The sequence below is a fragment of the Ranitomeya imitator genome, chromosome 4 (genome assembly GCF_032444005.1).
Source record: "Ranitomeya imitator isolate aRanImi1 chromosome 4, aRanImi1.pri, whole genome shotgun sequence".
Lineage (NCBI taxonomy): Eukaryota > Metazoa > Chordata > Amphibia > Anura > Dendrobatidae > Ranitomeya > Ranitomeya imitator.
The window spans coordinates 207,244,078-207,259,683 of NC_091285.1; the positions used below are offsets into that span (position 1 = coordinate 207,244,078).

At 44.6% G+C, this 15,606-nt stretch overlaps 1 protein-coding gene across 1 annotated transcript in view; it reads right to left on the reverse strand.

The window, feature by feature from the left end:
* LOC138675794 (oocyte-specific histone RNA stem-loop-binding protein 2-like) overlaps positions 1–15,606 on the reverse strand; it is a 57,538-nt gene that overhangs the window by 37,988 nt on the left and 3,944 nt on the right. The window contains exons 3-5 of the mRNA XM_069764329.1: positions 15,050–15,130; positions 13,473–13,586; positions 12,740–12,862 (exon numbers count right to left, since the gene is read on the reverse strand). Of these exons, the coding sequence (XP_069620430.1) occupies positions 12,740–12,862; positions 13,473–13,586; positions 15,050–15,130 (318 nt within the window). The remainder of the gene's footprint in view (positions 1–12,739; positions 12,863–13,472; positions 13,587–15,049; positions 15,131–15,606) is intronic.

Sequence of the window (15,606 nt, forward strand, 5' to 3'; positions counted from 1 at the left end):
CTCTGTCCTCCATAGTACATGCCTGCGCAAGACAAGATTACCTTGCGCAAGACAAGATTACCTTGCGCAGGCGTGTACTACGGAGGACAGAGAATGAACTTCAATCCAATATTGCAGCCAGCATGCAGCCAGCGGGTAAGGAAAGGGTGAATCAAACCCAAAAACCCCGCCTCCATGGCTGAAGATTGTTCCCTCCAAATTCAGGTGACAGTGTCCCTTTAAAGACTGATTTCAGCCAAATGCAGCGAGGCATGGGTACAGAGGCCTCTTTGCCTGCTGATTGTGAGATAAGGTCACCACCTTTCAGCCCTGATATACAGCATACTAATACGCTGCATATGCCCCCAATCTGGCCTGCAAAACAAGAATTTTTTTTTTTTTTTTTAATATAATAATCCCTCACCGGGAGGTCAGGTTAGGTGGGCATCAGTCTATCTGGTGCCTCCTTCTTGCGATGACGTCCGTTGTGTGGATGATGTGTCCCCGGCATCACGCTCCTGTGCAGGCACACCTCTGCTTTGTCAAGGGCAGAGAAGTACGCTTGTACAGTAGCGTGATGTCAGGGACACTGAATAATGTAAGACAAAACATCCACGTGTAGGAGAATGTCATCGCAACAAGGGTGATACTGGACTGCATACATAGATTAAAACAACTCCTATTGTATTCATTGGTATGAAGTACTGTATATCCCTCAGCCGGCAGTAACATGTAGATTACGTTAAAAACAAGTCACTATGAAAAGTAACAAATTCTATTGCATCCTACAGTTTGGAGGTTAATGCAACAGTAATTGTCAGTCTTTACAGCTGTTAATCACTTCTACCTATTGGCAACCCTACTCATTTATCATTTACCCAACAGTGGTCATGTTTTGTCCTGTGTATTTATGCACTTTACCAAATCATTCTGCTTATAGACATACCTTTTATTGATACCATCATGGTCTATATACGTTTTTGATTACGAGCTTTCTAGATATGTGGGCACCTACATTAGGTTTATATTTAAGCACTTTTTGCACTTTATTATAGGCTACTAATATCAATACATTTCTAATGCATTTGATTTACATATTCATAACCAGACAGTTTATATTTTTATAATCTACATTTATTTTGTGTCACTTGGAATTGCGTCCTCTGTCCTATTTGGCGACCCTGGGCATTTTTGACGCTTCTCTAATTAGTGTGCTTCATGTTTGGAAAATCATTTTAGATGGACAGCCATATCTTGCAGGTTTACAGTTGTGCTATACTATTTTGGATAATTGAGGCGTGATTCGAGATGTCCAGAGCTTGGAATATTAACCCAATCCTGCTTTTACTCTCCACAACTTTATACCTGACTTCTCTGGTGGTTTTTTTATAATGCAGTTTGATCCCTCATACTCTTACACAAGCCTCTGGAGGCCTTCAGAATATTTTCCCACGATCAGGAATTGCTGTGTTTTGATGCTTGGCCAGATGTTGCAGCAGAGTGGATGAGATTTCTAGAACTCCCATGTCCACTACGCATGCAGGTGCACCTGTGGATCACCCACGTAAACTGACATGTGGTGCATCTTTCCAGACTGCAGCAAGTCTCCGCAAGATAAATTTCACCCATAGAATGCAGTGAATCCGCACAGTTCTGTAAACACATGCAGATTTACCTGCGTTCAATAGAAAATAGTTTTTTGGACGTAACAAAAATGTGTCCGTCGCACCGCTCTTTCCAGATCATGGATACGTAGCCTCACAAAAAAGCTGTAGTGCTACCGAGAATAAAAGTGTTTTTATGTCCAAAAGACAGATGCTCTTGATTCATTAGAGGTTATTCACTACTTTAATTGATAAACTAACCCAAGGCTAGGTTATCAATGTCTAATCGGTTAAGGTCCATCACCCAGAACTCTTCGGAACTGCTGTTCTGTCGGCCAGAAATGCTCAGTCTTCTCGTAGTGGCCGCGGCAAGGTACTGCACATCCGCCTCCTATTTAAAATCAGTAGGCGGCAGATGTGCACTACCCTGCTGTGGTAACTACCAGAAGACTGAGCAGCTCTACAATCTAGCAGTTGTGGCCAGTTGCTGCAAACAGCTGATTGGTGGGGGTGCTGGGTGTTAGACCCCGACCGATCAGACATTACCTACAGGGCCGCCATCAGGGCATTACTGCCCTGACTGGCATATGGGGCCTAGTGGGCAAAGGGGGCCCACATCGGGCCCCAGCAGCAGGCTTCTGACGGTACATTAACTGAACCTGCGTCCGAGACACGGGTTCAGTTTTATTGCTGTGCGGGCCTGCAAGGCTGTAGTTAAAGCCGCCAGCCAGTCAGCGCACATGTCGCCGGCGTATGATGTCATTGTCATTCACCGGCGAGTCCACGCTGAAATGCATGGGATGGACGTCTGCTGGAGCACGGCCAGGTAAGGAGAAAGTTTTTTTTTTATTTTTACTGACTGCAGAAAGATGGGGGCATAATGGGAGCCAGATGGGCCAGGATGGATACTCATGAGGGCAGAATGGGAAAACATGGCTGGAGCCAGGAATGAGATACATGGGGCCAGGATGGGGGAGATTACCATAGGTGCTAATTAAGGAATATTACTGCAGTGATTTATTTATTTTATTTTTTGAGGATACTGTTTTAAATAAGGGGTGGTGGTCCTGTTACGGTCACCTTTTTTCTTCATCTAGTGTAGTGTAGAAGTTGGGAAAAAAATTAAGTAATGTATTCTGCAAGCGGAGCTCCAGACAACTTATTTCCTGCAGAGACGAGTCCTGGCTCGAAGAAGTGATGATGGCGGTATGTGCTGGGTTAAGATGAAAAGAGAAGCTGAAGGACTTCACCTAGAGACGTCACTGGTGAGTCAGTGTGTTACCTATACACTATATACAGAGGTCTTGTGTACAATGTCACCAGAGATCACTTACCTTTACACTATATAAAGAGCTCCTGTGTATAATGTCACCGGTGATCACTATTACCTGTACACAGACACTGCATACTAAGTACAGATCTCCTGTGTATAATGGCACTTTTGGTGATTTTTTTTTGTATTTTTCTTTATTAATGATCAGTATTGTAGAATTCGGTCACTGTTGTGGTAATATGTTGTCTGGCCATGGTGTGTCAGTATATGTCCCTTGTATGTGCTGTTATTCGGTCACTGGTGGTAATATGTGGTCTGGTCATGGTGTGGCAGTATTTGTTCCCTGTATGTGGCATTATAGGTCACTGGTGGTAATATGGTGTCTGGTCATGGTGCGGTGGTATTTGTCCCTTTGGATGATTTGATATTGGTCATTTTAAAAATCTGAAAAAACAGTAATTAGACCTACTGGTAATTGTATTTCCAGGAATCCATCCTGACACACTGGAGGACGTCCTTCTTATCCTTGATGGGACAGGAACACGAGAGTTTAAAAGGACCCTCCCCCTACCACCCTTCAGTGCTTTTCCAAAGTAACACATCTGGATGGATGCAAAAAAAACAGGTTTATTCCAACAAAATAATCAATCATACAAATGTTACATCACATGAGTATAAAGATCATACATTAGGGAGGGAACTAATAGTGCTCTCAGGATGGATTCCTGGAAATACAATTACCAGTAGGTCTAATTACGGTTTTCCAGTTCACCACCTGACAGCACACTGGAGAAATACCAAAGGAGAAAGGTATTTAGGGAGGGACCACTGCTTGCAGTACCTTTCTACCGAAAGCCAACTGTGGTGACACTACATCTAACTTATAGTGTTTAGAGAAGGTACTAAGGCTAGACCATGATGCAGCTCTGCAGATCTGAGCTGCCGACGCCCCCCCTTTCTCCGCCCATGACGTGGCCATGGCCCTAGATGAATGGGCTTTAATGTTAACTGGGGAATCTTGTCCTCTAGCTTTATAAGCTAAACTGATTGTGGACTTTATCCACCGTGCGATAGTCGCTTTAGACGCATTTCTACCTTTATTCGGACCCCTGAACTGGACGAACAAATTGTTGTCCCGTCTCCAGGGTCTGGATAAATCGAGGTACCTGAGCACCAAGTCTCTTACGTCTAAGTTGTGGTAAAAACTCTCCTTCTGATTTTTAGGGAACTGGCAAAATGATGGTAAGAATCTCTTGATTCATATTGGAATCTGACACAACTTTAGGGAGAAACGCCGGATCGAGTCTGAGCACTAATTTGTCCTCGAATATCTGCAAATATGGATTCTGCACCGACAGAGCCTGTAGTTCCCCCAATCTTTTTGCCGATGTGATCGCAACTAAAAATGCAGTTTTAAGGGAGAGTTTATCAATTTCTATATCCCCTGTTACATCCCATGCCTGTTCACATAGGAAATTTAGGACCAAGTTCAGATCCCACGGCGGGACTGACTTTGTAATCAATGGTTTTAATCTCTGGACTGCTCTAGAGAATCTACTAATCCAGGGATGGGCAGACAGGGAAGAATCAAAGAATACACTCAGGGCCGCTATCTGGACCCTTAACGTACTTGGTCTAAGACCTCTTTGAAACCCTGACTGCAGAAAGTCAAGAATCTTGGGGATGTTTGGATGGTCAGTGTCAACTGTCGTCTCTCCGCAAAACCCACAGAATCGCTTCCATATCTTGGTATAGATAGCCGATGTCACCGGCTTCCGGCTGGCTTGAAGGGTAGAAATGACATCATCCGAAAGCCCTTTTGCTCTTAAGACCTTCCGTTCAGGATCCAGGCCGCCAGCTGAAGTGCTCCCGGATTCTGGTGTAGAACTGGACCTTGCAGAAGAAGATCCTCTCTTTCTGGTAACAGGAGGGGTTCTTCCACTGACAGTTTCCTTAGCAATGGAAACCAACTCCGTTTCGGCCAGTGAGGAGCTATGAGTATGACTTTGGCCCCGTCCTCGCAGATCTTTCTGAGTGCCCTCGGGATCATTGCTAGAGGAGGGAATGCATACAGAAACCCGTGGTTCCAGGGTTGTGAGAAGGCATCGATCGCGGCTGGACTCTCCCAAGGGTTTAGGGAATAGAAGATCTTGAGCTTCGTGTTTCCTCTTGTAGCAAATAGGTCCACCGTCGGTCTCCCCCAACGTTGACACAGATCATTGAACACCTCGTTGTTCAGTTCCCACTCCGTGGGGGATACGCTTTTCCTACTGAGGAAATCTGCCAACTGGTTCTTTGAGCCCTCCAGGTGGATCACAGAGATGGACAGAACCGACCTTTCTGCCCACTGGAATATGTGTTCCGCCAGGTTTTGTAATGCCAGATGTCTTGGACCGCCTTGATGCTGCAGGAAGGCTACCGTTGTCGTGTTGTCTGAGAAGACCTTCACGTGTTTGTTCTGCAGCAGATGCTGCACTGCCGTCAAGACTTCCCAAACCGCCTGTAGCTCTGTGTTTTGATGACTGGTTGCTGTCTTCTTTTCCCCAGCGACCTTGAAAATATCTTCCCAGTACATGACCTCCCCAACCGAGTTGACTGGCATCTGTTGTAACTGATATGCTTGGTGTCTGAAGCCATGGCACCCCCAGACGGAGGTTTCTGGAAAGAGTCCACCACACCAGAGATCTTTTGACTTGCGGAGTAAGGCTCAGGGTTCGGTGAGTTCTGTCTTCTGTTCCAGGTCCTCAGAACTCTCCTCTGAAGCTGTTGAGAATGAAACTGGCTCCATCTCACGCAGGGAATACAGGCCGTCATGAGACCTAGTATTTTCATCCCGTCTCTGATCGTATGTTGACCCCGATAAAAGTGACGGATCTTCTGTATTATGCCCTTTAGCCTGTCTTCTGGAAGAAATGACATTCTTGCTTGTGAATCGAGCATGACTCCCAAGAATTTTATTCTGGGTTTTGGGATTAGATCAGACTTCTCCCAATTTATAATCCATCCCAGATTCTGTAATGTTTAGATGAGAGACTGACAATTGACCCCGAGCTGGACTTCTGAGTCTGCTGCTATTAAGAAGTCGTCTAAGTAGGGAACCACCATTATATCCCGATTCCTCAGGAAAGCGACCACTTCCACCATAAGTTTTGTAAAAACCCTGGGAGCGGAAGCCAGGCCAAAGGGGAGACAGCGGAATTGGAAATGGAAGATCTTTCCTTCCAAGTTTACCGCGAACCGCAGGAACCTCTGATGATTCTGATAAATGGGTACATGGTAATATGCACTCTTTAAGTCCAGTGTGCACATCACCATGTCTTTCCCCAATAGAGGGATGGTAGACCGTATTGACTCCATCTTGAACCTTTTTTAAAGGACCCAATTGTTCAGATGTTTTAAATTTATAATCGTTCTCGATTCTCCTGATGGTTTTGTTATTGAGAAGAGACGGGAGTAGTGACCCCTGCACTCTTCCTGAAGGGGTACCGGAACGATAGCCGCCATTTTTAACAGGTCTTGAATGTCTGACCACATGGGGGATGACAGTTTTAAATGAGAGCTGGATACCAGGAATCTTTCGGGAGGAAGGGATGTGAATTCTATTTTGTATCCCTGGGATACTATTTGTAAGACCCATGGACTTGATGTGATCCCCCTCCAACCTCCCAGAAATCCTGTCAGACGACCCCCCACTCTGATGACGTCATTTTCTGCGGTAACTGGACCCTGGTCCAGAGTAGCTTGTTTCTTTATTTTTAGGCCTGTTATCCCCCCCTTTTTGGTAGCTCCATCTACCCAGTTTTCCCTTACCCCTATAATCGGGTTTTTGATTATAGCGGGGCCTCCGAAAGGGCTGGAATTTTTTAGGCTTCTCTTCCGGAAAACCTCTCTTGACATCTGCAGCTTTCTCTAAGATATCGTCGAGGACCGGTCCGAAGACCTTGCCCCCGGAAAAGGGTATAGAACACAATTTATTCTTAGAATGCATGTCCCCTGACCAACTCTTAAGCCAGATGGCTCTACGGGCTGCATTCGATAGAGCCTGACCCCTAGCTGCGAACCTAACCGATTCTGCAGATGCGTCTGCCAAGAAGGTAGTTGCTAGTTTTAGCAAGGGTAGGGATTTTAGAATAGTATCTCTGGGAGTTTTAGCTATCAATTGATCTTTAAGATCATCTAGCCAAAGGTCCATGGAGCGGGCTACTGATGTCGCTGCAATATTAGCTCCAATAATTGCCGAGGAACTTTCCCAGGCCCTTTTTAGAAGGCCATCTGCTTTTCTGTCCATGGGTTCTTTCAAATTGGACGAATCTTCGAACGGGATTGCCGTCCTTTTGGAGACTTTAGCCAAGGGTATGTCAATTTTTGGTACATCGACCCACTCCTTAACTTCCTCTGGGTTGAACGGCAAGCGAAGTCTGAAGTCCCTAGGGATAGTCAGTCTCTTTTCGGCTTCCTCCCATTCCTCCAGAATCATAGATCTGATATGGGAGTTAACAGGGAAGACTTTAGATGTCTGAGCGCAAGCCCCCAAACATTTCGTCCTGAACGGAGCAAGATGGCTGCAGCTCCTCAATCTGCATGGTGTGCCGTACTGCTTCCAACAGTTCTCCAGTGTCCGCAGCAGAGACCAGATATCTTCTCCCTTTCTCCGGGGGATCTCTACTCTCATCTTCCTCCTCTACCTCTGACCCACAGGATGATGAGTCTATGGAAGAGTACTCGACCCTCGGTCTTTTCCTCGGCCTCTCTGAGGGTGAAGGTGAGACTTGAGGGAGTACCAGACTTGAGACTGAAGCCTGCACTTCCTCCCTTATCATGGCTCTCATATTAGACATAAGAGACGCCTGTTCCTCTCCTATGACTTTGCAGGTGTGTTCTGTCCCCACATGAGGCGAATGAAGGTGTCGCAGACTAATAAGAGTTGTGAGAGATAATCGTACCTTCGTATTTCTTCGATGTGAGGCAGACAGGACCAATGCTGCTCAGCGTCCAGAGAGATGATGCACTCCAGGGATTGTGTAATCCAGACTTGTTTATTTTGTAGATCTGGACATACAGCGTATAACTGGTAATACAGAACTTCTCCAGAAATGCAGGGTAGACAGGGTACAGTAAGATGTAGCACCAAGTATGTCTGCAAGTGTGAGCAGCATGAGAGAGTGGTCAAAAGACTGATGCCTTCCTAAGCCCAGCTCAAAAGCACGTCCTCTCACAACAGAAAGTAAACTGGAAATGGCTGCCAGAGGAAGAGAAGATTTGACCCCTGAACCGGATGTAAGACATGCCCACAAGAAATACATGAAAAACAAGCTGCCATACAGAAAAAGGCCATTGGGTGGCAGCAGAGTAAAATATAACAACATACATGGAAACTGAGGAATATACATGGAACAGCACAAGGTGCATGCTTCACATAGGGGTTTCTGCCAGGAATCCTTTAGCTTAACCGCACAGATAGGACACTTCTTATTCCTACTGGGTTTCTTTACCGATCTCTCAGATAGGGAGGCTGCCTATGGAGATAGCATTAAGCTACTTACTGGTAGCGGCATTTTTCGGAGGCTCATGACAGCACTACGAGAGAGGGGATCCGCCCTTCAGGAACAGGAAACCTAGACACACAAAAGGGCGGTACCTCTCCCCATGCATCAGTTGTATTTCAGAGCCTGAGAGGACTACCGCGGTTAGTAGCATACAAATATACATTATATACGGTTTATGTACAAAAATAATCCATCATATTGAACTATATACCACACGTGAGATCTATCTATCTCATTATATACATTATAGGAAGTGCAACCCCCACGTGAATAGGGAGGGAACTAAGGGTGCTGTCATGGGCCTCCGAAAAATGCCGCTACCAGTAAGTAGCTTAATGCTTTATTCGGATTCCCATGACAGCACTACGAGAGAATTACAGAGATGTAAACTACCTTAGGGAGGGACTATAGCTTGTAGCACCCTTAACCCGAAGGTGAGATCAGAAGAGAACCCCAAGTCCAACCTATAGTGCTTGAAAAAGGTGGAAGGGGATGACCATATAGCTGCCTTACATATCTGGTCGATCGAAACTCCAGATCTTTCAGCCCAGGATGTAGCCATGGCCCGGGTGGAATGTGCCCTCAGAATCTGCGGAGCTGGACCTCCACCTGCAGTATAAACCAGAGAGATAGCCTCCCTAATCCACTTCGCTAGCGTGTATTTTGATACTCTAAGTCCTTTTCTGGGACCTTGGAAGGATAGAAACAACGCATCCTCTCTCTTCCAAGCATCAGTGACTGATATATATTCTAATAGACATCTCCTAACATCTAATGTATGGAGTATCTCCTCTTTGGGATTAGAAGGATTAGGGAGAAATGACGGTAACACTATCTCCTGAGATCTGTGAAAATCTGAGGCCACTTTTGGTAAATAAGCTGGATCTGGTCTGAGGACTACTCTGTCCTGTAGAAATTCTGTATAAGGGGACAGCCTAGAAAGAGCCTGTATGTCTCCTACCCTACGAGCAGATGTAATTGCCACCAAAAACGCTGTTTTGAGGGATAGTAATTTAAGTGAGGCTGAATGTAAGGGCTCAAATGGTTCCTTAGTCAAGGCTGAAAGGACTAGATTGAGATCCCAAGGCATTGACCTATTCCTGTGTATAGGTCTGGATCTACTAGCTGCTTTGATAAACCTTGATACCCAGTAGTTACCCGCAATGTTACAAGAGAACAGAGCCCCCAGGGCTGAGACTTGTACTTTTAGTGTACTTGTGAATAGATTTAGGTCTAGCCCCCTCTGCAGGAATTCTAGAATCTGGTTGATTGGTATACCCTCTTCAATATTAAAATTTGAAGAGGCCAGAAACTTCCTCCAAGTTCTAGAGTAGATCTTAGTTATGTTTTTCCTACTCTTCATAAGGGTATCAATTAGGTTTGGAGAAAAACCTCTGCTTTTTAACAATGACCTCTCAAAAACCATGCCGTCAAATGGAGACCCTTCACTTGTGGATGGTTGATCAGACCTTGATGAAGTAAGTCCGGAATGTCCGGCAGCACCCAGGGGTCTTTCACGGACATGGTCCTGAGCCAGGAAAACCAAGCTCTTCTGGGCCAGAACGGAGCGATCAGTATGACTCTCGCTTGATCCTCCCTTATCTTTCTGACCACCAGCGGCAATAGATTGAGCGGGGGGGGGAACGCATATGCCAATCGGAAATCCCATCTGATCAGGAAGGCATCCACTGCCAGTGGATATTCCCTGGGATTTAAGGAACAGAAATTTATCGTCTTTCTGTTGTGCTTGGTGGCAAATAAGTCCACTTCTGGATGACCCCACATGCGGACAATCCGGTTGAAGATCTTTGTGCTCAGAGACAATTCTCCTTGTTTTAAGGTGCTTCGACTTAGAAAGTCTGCTCTTATATTCTCTCTCCCTCTTATGTGAACTGCGGATAAAGATAGAAAATGGTTTTCTGCTGTCTGGAGCAGGCGATCTGCTACTTCCATCAGGGACTTGGAGCGTGTTCCACCCTGGTGATTCACATAGGCCACTGCCACCTGGTTGTCGGAGAGGATTTTGACATGGTGACCCTGTAGATATACGAGGAGTTCTTTAATTGAGAATTCAATTGCCATTAACTCCTTCTGATTGGAAGAGGCTGATGTTTGGGGATCCCATAACCCCTGGACTACTACGTCACCCATGTGTGCCCCCCACCCCGTGGGGCTGGCGTCCGTCGTAATTACCCGAGTCACTTGAGTCACCCAGGGAACTCCTGCTGACAGATTGTCTTCCTCTAGCCACCATCTAAGAGATGCCAGAACCTCTGGACTCAATGTCATCTGACCCTGCAAGGAACCCTGTAAGACTATCATAATTCAGTACTTCAAACTGTAAAGGTCTGGAGTGGAACTGTGCCCAACGGACGGCGGGAATACAGGAAGTTAGGGAACCTAATAAAGACATAGCCTGTCTAAGAGTCATGGTTGGTTTATTAATTGCTTTTAATACTTGTTGCTGGATATGGAGCAGTTTGTCAGGTGGAAGACGGCATTGTTGGGACTCGGAATCTAACAGCAGCCCTAGAAATCTCTGGGTTTTTAGGGGTTGTAATCGGGATTTTTCATAGTTTATAATCCAGCCCAGATGTTCTAGTTTAGACATAGCTGTTTTTACCTGAGCAAGGCAATGGTCTGCTGAATTTCATCTGTAGGATCCTGTCCCTTCAGGAACAGGAAACCAACTGATGCATGGGGAGAGGTACCGCCCTTTTGTATCTGTAGGTTTCCTGTTCCTGAAGGGCGGATCCCCTCTCTCGTAGTGCTGTCATGGGAATCCGAATTATCAATATATATATATATATATATATATATATATATATATATATATATATATATATATATATATCTATCAAACACTAGCTTTTTTTTTTAAGGCCTCTACTTACTAGCGCTGCTGACTCCTGACACTCTGCTCTAGCTGCGTCCTCCATGATGCTCTAGAGATCACTACTGCCCCTGCACATACCTTTTATTCTGTTCCTCACTTCAAAATGACGCTCCAGCGTTCTCCACCGCTCTTTCCTCTGCACTTCCTGTAGCAGAGACGCCGTCCATCCCCCTCAGCCGCAAACCGGAAGTGACGTGCGGCCGGAAAGAGGAAGGTGCGGCGTTGAACTGGTTCCCCCAGCGGCCGCATGGAGACGCCGACGCCAGCAGAGGCCGCCGCTGAGCCGCACACACCAGGGGACAGACGGAGGGATCGAGAGCCACCGCCAGGAGGAAGCGATCCCCAACCCAGGAGCAGCGCTACACTGGTAGGCTGAGGGACCCTTCGGGTGGGTGTCAGCCAACGAGTGTCTCAGGAGGGAAGGGTGAAGCTGAGCCCCCCCAATCCACATCCCCCCCCCCGCACAGAACGGCAGATCCTCTCGTCCGTTCCTATCCCTGATGGGACAGGAAAAACACTGAAGGGTGGTAGGGGGAGGGTCCTTTTAACCTCTCGTGTTCCTGTCCCATCAAGGATAAGAAGGACGTCCTCCAGTGTGCTGTCAGGTGGTGAACTGGAAAATATTTTAACAAATTTTTAATAGGGTAGAGTAGAGCCTGGCCAAAAGTCTACCTTGTGGTGGCAGATTAGAAAAATCTTTTGGCCAAAACAAAAGCTGCTGGCTATGTGTAATCTGGTGATGGGAACGGTTAATGTGCGACTGGTGTGAAGTGGAGTTTTTCCAAGAGAGCGGTGGGACTGTGGACAGTTCAAGGGGTGGAGGCTGGGCTGGAGCCTGGGTGATGTCTCAAGGGGACCCTGAAATTCTCCTAGTGGCAGCTCTGATTACCTATCCCAAGCAGGCAGTCAATGAAAGATTAGTGGACAACCTCCAAGGGGTACAAACGTCTTCAGGAACCTGGAGAATCTTAATAGTTGTATGTGCCTTGCTAGAAATCTCCAGTCAGGAGTGAGCTTTCTGGCATAGGGAACACCATAGCTAGTCATGAACTAGACGAGCTGTGGGTCATGCCCCTTTGCTCATGTTGGCGGAGTAACTGGCATAAACACATTAAACGTTGCTAGATTTTGGCTGAAGCCAGATTTGCACCTACACATTTTGTGAATTAAAAGCATGCAAGCCAGAATTCTGGAGGGAAAGCCATGATTAATCAGGCTGTCCTTATAGCCATTTAGATTTTAACTGAATTTGTCTGTCCAAATTCTCTCAAATATAACAAACACACAGCAAAACAAATGTACTGCAATGATGTAATTGGCTTGTTGAAAGAAAACCATTATATTATATAATACATATTTGAAAAAAAAAAAAAAAAAACCACACAAGTCAAAAACATTTCCCTTAAAAATATGCAACTATGATAAGTCTATACTGGCTTACCTGGGAACTTCTTGACGATAACACCGGTAACCAACTGTGTTTTTGCCATAATCTATTTGTTTCTGCCGCCTTTGAAGAACAATGTCATCCATCTCAAGCTTACCGGAATGTTGTGTTGGGGAGCTGATGAACCGGTTTTAAGAAAATAAAATTAAAAAAAACAAAAAACAAAAAAAAAAAAAAAACTATGAACCCATAAAATCTACTTTCCTAGATTAAAATTTTGAATTTTTTTTTTTATTTAAAAACTTCAGAACAGGCGGCTTTGGGCCTGTTTATAGTGATGTTTAGCATTTTCTCATTGCAGACCAAAAACCAGACAGTATTTATAGTGATGAGTGAGTGCTCTGATCGTGTTATCCGAGTATCTTGGGCATGCTCTAGTAATATGTTCAACTCACCATCATGGGTGCATGTTTCGCAGCTGTTAGATAGCGACAACACATGCAGGGATTGCCAAGAAACAGGAAATCCATGAATGTTGCACGAGTCAAACAGCTATGGGGACTCCAACATTTGAGCACACTGAAGACACTTGGATATCATCTGAGTGATCACAAGTTACTTTATGGTGGGGGAGGGGGAGGTCAGTGGTGCTGTGTGAGGGTTTCTTTTTGGCAGCTAAGCAGTAATCTTCATTGGTACATACTTTTTAAAATCACTTTAGGGCAAGTGGTTTCCACAAAGAGCTAAATAATGGTAGAAATGAGGACGTGTACAGGAAGCCACATACCTTAATACAGTCTTTTTTAACTCCAACAAATCCAGTTCAGTATCAACACCAATACTGACCCTCTTTGGCACACTTTCCTTAGAGATAGACTTTGGACAATCTGGGAAAGTCAGCCTGGAAGATACCATACATTCATGGTAGAGTCAAAAACAATTAGGAAATATGGATTGCAAAGAAACATTAGTGCTACAGACACCTGAAACCTAGCAATTTGGTGGTAAGTCAGTGGAGTCTGTCAAGTTCTGCTGAAATGTGGTCATACCCCTTCTGGTTCTCCGAGAATTGTAATAGGTTAAACATTTATATTATTTTTTTCCCTAAATCCGTTTAATTAGCAAGAAAGGCTAACGATGGCCACTGCCATCAGTCACAACCTTCTTGAATAACATCTGTTCTAGACAATCAGGACACAGCAGCATTTGATAAGGCATCATGATTGTGTAATTCTATATTCAGTCAACATGACAGGACACCGAGTGGAGCCAGAATAGCCAAAAAGATGAACACCTGTCTTAGCTGACAGAACGAACATTCATCTCAGTCAGCCTAAGGCTATGTGCACACGTAAAGGTTTTCGCGTTTTTTTCGTGTTTTTTCGCGCTAAAAACACTATAAAAACTCATTAAAAACGCATACATTATGCATTCTATGATTTAGAATGCATTCTGCATGTTTTGTGCACATGGATGCGTTTTTTTCCGCGAAAAAAATGCATCGTGGTAAAAAAATGAGCATGTTCATTATTTTTGCGGATTTTCTGTGTTTTTCCCGCAATTCTATGCATTTGGGAAAAACGCACAAAAAACGTGTCAAAATCGCGGTAAAATCGCATGTGGATTTCTGGCAGAAATCTCCGGTTTGTGTCAGGAAAATTTCTGCAAGAAATCCTGACGTGTGCACATACCCTTAGGTTATGGTCACACGTTGCGTTTTTCTGCAGGCAAAACCTGCTCTTGGCAGTAAAGACACTTAAAAAAAAAACAAAAAAAAAAAAACAGGTTTTGTGGTGTTTATTTTCTCTTGTGCATGCTGCACTGCACACATGTTTAGTTCCCCCACCAAAAAACAAAATGTAAATTCCTTGGGCTTTTTCCACCAAAAACGCTGCAATTTCTGATACCTGTGTTTTTGATCATAGTCTATGGGTGAAAACGCTGAAAAGCAACATGCTGCAGTTTTCCAAATCAGTCAGGAAAAAAAAAAAGCTGCATGAGACTGCCGAAGTCTCCGCTTTTGTTGGTACTGTAAAATGCAGCTTAAAATTTCCATAAAAAAAAAAATAAGGGGAAAAAAAAAAAAAAAACGGCAGTTACGTTTATACATTTAACAAGAATCTGATTAAACCGTAGATTGTGAAAAGTCATTTCCTTTAAAACTTGCATGCGTTTTCGATAAGCTATTGTTATGCTGTAGTCCAGTGTTCATTTTTCTGGAGAACAAGTGATCGGGCATGTGGACATTCGGTAGGTCAGATTTCCATTTACTGTATGTTGACTAAACACCTAATAAACGTTGGTCAGATGCGAGGGTCTGGCCACTGTTTGCTACGTATCTGCAGACAGTGTGTGCACACGTACCTTCTGATATCAGCAATATCTGAACGTTGACCTTTCGACAGCACACCTGGAGCACTGAGGAAGCGGGATTTCGATGGTAACCTTATAAAAAGATATGGAGAGTACCCAACAGTATTTATTACAGCACTAAAACCAAAGTATGCCTTTAACATTTCAGTTTACGCTCAACTCTAGAAAATGTTCGGTCCAAATCTTGGGATTGCATGAACCAGACATGTGCAGCTTGACCACAACCTTCCACAGCCGCATATGAAGTGTGGAGAGGTCGGTTCTGACTGTGCAAACGCTATTTAAATGTTAGAACAGTTATGAAGTAGCACATCTTTCACTTTATGTCCTTAAAGGGAATCTAGCAGCAGGCTTTTGCCATATTAGCTGAGAACAACATGATCTATGGCCAGAGACCCCAATTACTGAAATATGTCACTTACTAGGCTAGTTATGTAGTATACTGGGGGAGACTGAGCCCAAGGCTGCTTTTAATTAGTGCTGGATTCTATGTGCTCTTTAAGCAGGATTTAAAGGGAACCTGTCACCCTAAAAATCATATCTGAGCT